The 8700-nt window shown below is 49.9% G+C and overlaps 1 protein-coding gene across 1 annotated transcript in view; it reads right to left on the bottom strand.

Moving 5' to 3' along the window:
• NEMP2 (nuclear envelope integral membrane protein 2) overlaps positions 1-5549 on the bottom strand; it is a 17226-nt gene extending 11677 nt beyond the window's left edge. The window contains exons 1-5 of the mRNA XM_015422703.1: positions 5414-5549; positions 3877-3992; positions 2857-3085; positions 2689-2761; positions 1980-2073 (exon numbers count right to left, since the gene is read on the bottom strand). Coding sequence (XP_015278189.1) covers positions 1980-2073; positions 2689-2761; positions 2857-3085; positions 3877-3992; positions 5414-5549 — 648 coding nt within the window. The remainder of the gene's footprint in view (positions 1-1979; positions 2074-2688; positions 2762-2856; positions 3086-3876; positions 3993-5413) is intronic.
• Positions 5550-8700: the final 3151 nt, after the last annotated feature.

The following is an 8700-nucleotide window of genomic DNA, read 5'->3' as shown; positions in this document are numbered from 1 at the left end:
GGAAGAGCCCTGCTGGGTCAGACCAATGAGAGTCCATCTAGTCCAGCATCCCGTCTCACACAGTGGCCAACCAGTTCCTCTGCAGGGCCAACGACAGGGCACAGAGGCCTTCCCCTGATAAGAACCTCAGAAGAGCCCTGCTCGGTCAGACCAGTGAGGGTCCATCTAGTCCAGCCTCCTGTCTCACACAGTGGCCAACCGGTTCCTCTGGAGGGCTGACAACAGGGCACAGAGGCCGAGGCCTTCCCCTGATGTTGATTCCTGGCTCTGGGATTCAGAGGCTCAGTGCCTCTGAATGTGGAGCTTCCCCTTGGCCACCGTGGCTAGTCACCACTGGCCATCACGACAACCTCCGGCAGCAAAGTCCACATTTTAATCCCTCTCTGTGTCAAGCCATATTTCTTCTCATCTGTCCTGAACCTACTGCCTTCATTAAGGGTTCTTCTGCTCTTCTGTCACTGGTCTCTGGACCAGATATGCATTCGACCACACAACGAGGATCCTCACCAGGTCATTACGTCAGAGAACATCGACTTGGGGGCAATGCTCCCTCTAACCTGTGGAGTCTTGTGAGCAAAAATTCTACTTTGTGAGCAACTGGCATTAAAGTTCTGAGCGAACGATTTGGCTGCTGCATACATTCGTTTGCTCTGGAGCTATCCCTTCCTGAGCTGAGACAAAAATCTGTAAGCTGGAGGCTAAAAAACCTGTGAGCTAGCTCACACTAACTCAGCTTAGAGGGAACACAGCTTGGGGGACACGTTCAGTCCAGGGGGTCATATTCACCACCCTTGGTTTAGCGTAAGTGCAGAATAAAATCTTCAGAACATCAATACTGTGTTGTATTATTTTAAAGGGCCAGTGTGGTGGTTAGAGCATCAGGTTACGATCTGGGAGACCCAGGTTCGGATCCCCACTCTGCCTGGGAAGCTTGCTGGGTGACCTTGGGCCAGTCACATGCTCTCAACCTGAGCTACCCCACAGGCTTAGGGAGAAAGGTAAACGAACTAAAAATAAACAAATAAATTAAAAATTATGTTATTCTAAAAAAAAAAAGAGTTGTGATTTATACTCTCCAGTATGCAACTGGCACAGAGATTGAGGATATTGTGTTGATGAAGAGACGATTACATCAGTGATCCAGGGGGTATTATCTTGATTCTGTGATTGCACAGGTAAGGGATCCCAAGGTGTTTAGTATCTTCTGCCTTATTACTGGGGGTCACCTCAAGTACTGGAGCCACCACTGCTAAGTAGCCATACAGAACAAGCTGCAACTAGCAGAAAAGGCAAATTTTGAAATATTTAATTAATTTGCATCCTTTCTCTCTCCACAAAGGGGGACCCAAAGCTCACATCAGTCTCCTCTCCTCCATTTCATCCTCACAACAACCCTGTGATGTCTGTTAGGCTGAGACACGGTGACCGGCCCAAGGTCACCCAGGAAGCTTGCCTGGCACGAGTGGGAATTCGAACCCAGGTCTCCAAGATACTGGCCCAACACCCTTAACCACTACACCACACTGGGTCTCAATCTAGAGTATTGCTTCAATCCAACCAGGTTTTGATATCTTCTAGAACCATTACTCTGAGAGTACATGTATTTATATGGAATTTGGATCTCTACCCATTTCTTCACAAAACGGACCTGTCCAGCGCCCCAAATTATCCAGGGGCTCTTTCCTCTGCTTACAGTTAACTCCTGCCTTGTAATCATCCCCTCAGTATGGAGACAAAAAAGAGCTCAGAATGTAGGAAAAGGTTATCCCAGAAAAAGTTATCTCGGAAGAACGGACCACGTAAACAAGGGACTGACATGTTAGATACACGAAAGGGACGGAAAGTGTTAGACACATTGTCTTCCAGAGTCCAACATGAGTCAAAGCTCAATTAATACGGGAAGCCTGACTAAAAGGGCAATTAATACTGGAAGATTGAGATAATCTGCCTTGTTTGAACATTAGCCCTGGAACGCTTACCTTGGGAATAAACCTTTTAAGCATCAAAAGGAGGAAGACCAAAGTGGCGAGAACACCAAACGCAACTCCCGCAGAATAATAGAACGTGACGCTTCTGTTTAGAAAGATCAGAGCAACGCTGTTAAACCTTTTGTATAGAAGCTTCGCGCATCAAATACGCCGAAACGCAAAAAGACCACTTTACTGAAGCACCTACTGATACGGGCAGTAGGTTCAGGACAAAAGGAAATACTATTTTACACAGAGAGTGACTAAAATGTGGAATTCGCTGCCAGAAGATGTAGTGGTGGCCACGGGAATAATAACGTTCAAAGGGGATTAGCTATATTCATGGATGGATAAAGCTATTCACTCCTGTGGCCATCACTACATCCTCTGGCAATTATTTTCATACTCTTCTGTAGCGGACTGGATACAAATCGGGTTCAAATACGATTTGGGAACATGCTCGAGAGAAGACAAACGGAGCATGACAACATGGCCACAGTTAATTATTCTGGGCATTCCACAATTAAGGATACAGTTACGCATCAATCTCCTATCTTGACATATTTGCTTCACCTTTCCCTCTGTAATTAAATTCAAACAAATGGTGACCATATAAACTTAGCTTGTTATTCACGGCTTAGAGGGAGCATTGTCGGCAGGCACCCTAGAGCCCACGGGGACAGTGTTGGGGACCCCTGCAGTAAAGGAAACTCACACTTACCTACTTAGGTTGTGAGCAAAATGGAAAAGAAGGCCTCCAGCGACGAACGAGAGGAAAAGTTTCTTATCCAACACTGGAACAAATAAAAATGTCCGACCATTAAAGACCATGCTCGCTGTTCCGCAGACATCTTTCCGCTCCCACAAGCTCTTTTTCGCGTCTACTCACTGGTTTGTTGAATGTTCATGGTGTAAGGTGCTTGGTGTTCTGGTTGGACCCGGAAGCACGTCTGCTCTCCGTACTGGGCCACCGTGACGACGGTTTCCTTAGACGCCCCCGACTGCCAGATGTTTCGAATGATGCACTTGAAAAAGGCAAGCAGCGTTTCTGCGCTCTGGCAGTGACTCTCTTCGGGGACGGGCATCACCCTGAATGTGCCCGTGCTATTGATGGTCACCTGCAAAACAAGATGCCCTTGACGTGATTCAAGGATCGGAAACGCCACCTTGATGCCCACGAGTCAAAGAAATAAGACTGGCAAAAGTGAGGGAGGAAAAGCATCATGCAACACATGCCAGTTTAATTAGTATTTGGGAGACCTGGGTTCGAATCTCCACTTGTGCAATGGAAGCTTGCTGGGTGACTTTGGGCCAGTCACAGACTCTTGGCCTGACCTACCCCACAGGGGTGTTGTGAAGATAAAATGGAGGGGAGGAGAAGAGTGAAAGCTGCTCCCCTTCCCACTGGGGAGAAAGGTGGGGTAGAAGGGACAAGAAAGAAAGAAAATATATATATATACAGTGCATGTAACACGGAGCAGCCAATTACCTTTTTGCCTTCTTACGAAAGGAGGGCAAGCCCACTCCACGGAGAGGGGCTGAACCGCCCCCAAAGTCCCAACCCACGAGAGCAATTTTCCAACCCCACCTAAATAGTATTTAAAGCCCGATTCTGTCCCCGGCTTGCTTAGAACCCACTGATTTCAAAAGGACTTCTTCCCGAGTGAGCATGCATTGATTCGCCGCCACCATACGCAAAGATTATACCCTTCTAGGTCCAGGGAAGTCAACAGGCTTAGAAAAGTATAGCTCTGCTCTGAATGATTACTTCATCTTGATTATTTCATTCTTTTCTGAATAAAAGAAAATGAAAGAATCTGGATTGTTTTATTCATGTTCTCCACCTCGATTATTTAATGCTCCGCAGAGGAAAACTCCCATCACACTAACATCACGCGAGCCAACGTACCTGAATACTCGACCACGTGTTTTTCAGATGGATCACTCCGTCCGGAACGTAGCAGTAACAGTTCGACTCCGACATTCGCAAGACATCCATCGCCTTCAAATTTCGACAGTGAGACTCTAGAGAAAGGAAAAAGGAAGAGTATTAAGAAATCTATGAACTGTGGTGCTGGAGAAGACTCTTGAGAGTCCCTTGGACTGCAAGAAGTTCAGATCAGTCAATCCTAAAAGAAACCAACCCTGACTGTTCCCTGGAAGGCCAGATAATGAAACTGAAGCTCAAATACTTTGGCCACCCAATGAGAAGGGAGCACTCACTGGAGAAGACCCTGATGCTGGGAAAGATGGAAAGTAAAACAAGATGGGAACGGCAAAGGATGAGATGGTTAGACAGTGTCATCGATGCAACGAACATGACATTGAGCCAACTTCAGAGGACAGCGGAAGACAGGAGGGCCTGGCGGGAGCTGGTCCATGGGGTCGCGAAGAGTCGGACTCGACTGTGCGACTGAACAACAAATTAAGAAATCGGAAAATGTGCCCTAAGCTGGACAGGCGAGCCCAGCCCGATCTCATCAGATCTTGGAAGCTAAGCAGGGCCGACCCTGGCGAGTTCTTGGAAGGGAGACCTCCAAGGAATACCAGGCCTAGAGTGCAGAGGCAGGCAATCGCAATCCACCTCTCTGACACATCCAAGCCCCACTAGAGTTAGTAGTCCAAGTCAGTGTATTTGACGGCAGGGGCAGAGGTACACGGGGGCCCCACTGTGGCACTTCCCCTGCCTCTGCTGCAGAGTGTGGGAGCAGTACCCGGGAGATCTGGGTTCGAGTCCCACGCTCTCCGCCTAACCTACCTCCCAGGGTTGTTGTGAGGATTAGATGGAGGAGAAGAGAATGATGGGAGCCACTCCGGGTCCCAAATTTAGGGTTGCCAGGTCCTCCCTGGACACCAGTGGGGGGGGGGGGGGGTGGGGTTGCCAGGTCCAGGTTGGGAAACTCCTGGGGATTTGGGGGTGGAGCTTGGGGAGGACGGGGACCTCAGTGGGGGTCCAATGCCAGAGGGTCCACTCTTTAGAGAATCCCTTCTCTCCAGGGGAACTGATCTCTGTTGCCTGGAGATGAGCCGTAATTCTGGGACATCCCCAGGTCCCACCTGGAGGCTGGCCTCCCAGACAGACAGACAGACGTACACAAGTGGGGCTTAGGGTTGCCAGCTCCAGGCTGGGAAACTCCTGGAGATTTGGGGAACAGAGGCCGGGGAGGGCAGGGACCTCAGCGCCGGGGTCCAATGCTATAAGAGTCCACCCTCCAAAGCATCCATTTCTCTCCAGGGGAAGCTGATCGCGGTGGTCTAGAGACGAGCCGTGATTCCGGGAGATTCCCCAGGCCCCACCTGGAGGCTGGCGCCCCTAGCCCACCGGGGAGAAACGCATGCAGGCGAACCAAGCACGCGGGAAGAGAGGCTCTCCAAGGCCGCGGCCAGCGCGCCCTCCGCACTCGCCCCCTCTTGGCGCGGCCCTGAGCGCCCCCCCTCTGCCTTACCCGCCGCCAAGGCCAGCTCTCCGCCGCTGGCCCCCGCCGCTCTCCGCCCGGCCAGCAAGCCCAGCTGCAGCAGCAACACCCACGACGCCGCCGGATGCGGCCGCCGCCCGCGCAGCCGGCGCGCAACGGAGCGCATGGCTACCGCCTGGAGAGCCCAGGATCCGCCGCCGGGCCGGGCGGGCAGAGACACGGGAAGGACTCGCTCCAGCCGCGGGAGGAGGAGGAGGAGGAGGAGGAGGCGGCGGCGCTCCTGGCGGCAACCCGCTGGCTCCTCCTCCTTTCCTTCCCGCAAGGGAGTCAGGCCCGGGCCGGGCTGCGGCGCTGCGGAGCGGCCGCCAGGAGGCCGGCGTTGCGCCTCCCGTGGAAGACTTCCCAAGGCGCGCTCCCGACCCCGCCACCATCAGACGCTTTTTCCATGGGAATAAACTGCCACCCGTCTCTAGTTCCAGCTCCTGCCAATCGAAAGCAAGAAATTGCAGGTAGATAAATAGGTAAATAGGTACAAATACTTGAGTTGCGGTGGCTCAAGTGGTTAAGACGCTGAACTGCAGGCTGTGAAAGGTCAGCAGTTCAGCAGTTCGAGACCCGGGCGCCGCATGACGGAGTGAGCTCCCATTTCTAGTTCCAGCTCCTGCCAACCGAGCAGTCCGAAAGCAAGAAATTGCAAGTAGATAAATAGGGACCACTTCGGTGGGAAGGTCACAGCGTTCCGTGCGCCTTGGTGTTTAGTCATGCCGGCCACATGACGACGGAAACGTCTTCGGATAGCGCTGGCTCTTCGGCTTTGAAACGGAGATGAGCACCGCAACCCTAGAGTCGGACTCGACTGGCTTTCGAGCAAGGGAACCTTTACGTTTTTACTACTTAAGCTGTGACAATTGCTACTAACTAGGAATATTCCTTTAATTCTGGGAATAAGCTTTTATGTGCATGCACACAAAAGCTTATACGAGGAGGAGGAGGAGGAGGCTGGATTTATACCCCGCCCTTCACTTGGAGTCTCAGAGTGGTTTACAAACTCCTTTCCCTTCCCCTCCCCACAACAGACACACCCTGTGAAAGAACTGGTAGTGAGAGACCAGCTCTGAATGAACTTGTGACTGACCCAAGGTCACACCAGCAGCTGCATGTGGAGGAGTGGGGAATCAAACCCGGTTCTCCCAGATTAGAGTCCACACTCCACCACTAGATCAAACTGGTGTAGTTTGTTGGTCTTCAAGGTGCCACTAGACTCAAACATTGTTCTATTGCTTCAGACCAACATGGCTACCCACCTCAATCTAGGAATATTCCTAATTTTCCAAACCAAAAAAGCGACATTTTCATCATTTTTTTTTAAAGAGCCCAAAAGAGAACGGTCAGGAAAAAAAAAAAAGAGGTCATGTCCATCTTAATTCTCAGTCCCTCAGGTATAATGGTCCAGGTGTTTGCATTTTGTAAAACAGGAAGTAGTAGATTAGAATCATGATTGTGATGTAATGCAATGAATATTGGAATGTATTTCTCTGATCTGGTGAGAGAGGAGACATAACACTGCACAACCATTCACCCCACCTCAGAGAAAAGGAGGCTGTTAGTTACCTCCATGCTTGAGAGGAGACGAATGGATGGTAACAACAGGGTCTTAGTTAATTACTCTTAACAGGGTCTCAGTTAATTACTCTTAACAGGGTCTCAGTTAATTACTCTTAGCAGTCCACAATTAAGAAGCATTCCACAATTTACACATCAGTCTCCTATTTTGACATATTTATTTGCTTCACCGTGTTCCCCCATCATTAAATCCAAACAACTGGTGACCTTATAAACTTAGCTTGTTATTCCTGTTTTGGTGTTTGAACCTGTTAAAACATCTCAGTTATGTTGCATGCGAAGTTGCTGCTCACCCTCTGCCTATATGTAGGAACCGTTAACTTCCATTTCGATGTATCTGAGGAAGTGTGTGTGCACACGAAAGAATATACATTGAATAAAACTTTGTTGGTCTTATAGGTGCCACTGGACTCAAACTTCTTCTGCTGCTTCAGACCAACACAGCTTACCCGCCTGAAGTAGACAGCACGTCAGTGATTTTTCCTTTCTATGCTTTTTCGGTGCAATATGTGAAATGGGAGCTTTAGCGTCTCCGCCGTCAATGACCACCTGGGGGCGATAAAGAGCTTTCCGCAAAGAGGTTCCATTCCTGCGTGAATCCAAGCTTCAGAATTCATAGAAATTGCTCCATGTTAAAAGCTTCCAAAGAAGCAGTGATTGAAAAATTAGATTTTAAAGCAAGGTGCGGAACAATCTAAGTGTGCGGAACCCTCTAAGTGTTGCCAACCCTGGGTCTGGAAATACCAGAAGAAGAAGAGGAGGAGGAGGAGGAGGAGGAGGAGATTGGATGTCTCAGAGCGGCTCACAATCTCCTTTCCCTTCCCCTCCCCACAGCAGACACCCTGTGAGGTCGGTGGGGCTGAGAGAGCTCTTTCGAGGACTGCCCTTGAGAGAACAGCTCTGAGAGAACTTGTGACTGGCCCAAGGTCACACCAGCAGCTGCATGTGGAGGAGTGGGAAATCAAACCTGGTTCTCCCAGATTAGAGTCCGCGCACTTAACCACTACACCAAACTGGGGATTTGTGGGTGGAACCTGGCAGAGTGGGGTTTAGGGAGGAGAGGGACTTTGGTAGGGCATAATGCCATGCGGTCCCCTTCCAAAGCAGCCATATTCTCCAGAAGAAGTGGCATAAATGTTTTAAATAAACAAACAAGCAAGCAAGCAGTCCTAAACCCAGTTGTGATCCCAGGAGATCTCCAGCCCCCCCACCTGGAGGTTGGCAACTCTGTGCCCTCTGTGGAGGGCCTGGAGATCTCCTGGAATTACACCTGACCCCCAGACCACAGAGGTCAGAGCCCCTGGAGAAAATGGCTGCTTTGGAGGACGGAGTCTATGGGCAGGGGTGTCAAACTCACTGGAAAATGTGTTATTTTAAGTTTTTTAAAAAATCTTTAATTGTGTTTGTGTCCTTTATAAAGTTTATATCTCCGCTACCTGGCATTACCTTCTTTGACACACATGGCCCGGCCCAACAAGGTCTCATTTATGTCAAATGCAGCCCTCATAAGAGGAGGAGGAGGAGAAGAAGAGATTGGATTTATACTCCTCCCTTCACTACCCAAAGGAGTGTCAGAGTGGCTTACAAACTCCTTTCCTTTCCCCTCCCCACAACAAACACCCTGTGAGGTAAAAGAAGAAGAAGAAGAGATTGGATTTATACCCCGCCCTTCACTACTCAAAGGAGTCTCAGAG

This window comes from Gekko japonicus, unplaced genomic scaffold (genome assembly GCF_001447785.1).
Source record: "Gekko japonicus isolate JY-2015 unplaced genomic scaffold, Gekko_japonicus_V1.1 scaffold2658, whole genome shotgun sequence".
Classification (NCBI taxonomy): domain Eukaryota; kingdom Metazoa; phylum Chordata; class Lepidosauria; order Squamata; family Gekkonidae; genus Gekko; species Gekko japonicus.
This window is presented reverse-complemented; position numbering and strand designations above follow the sequence as displayed.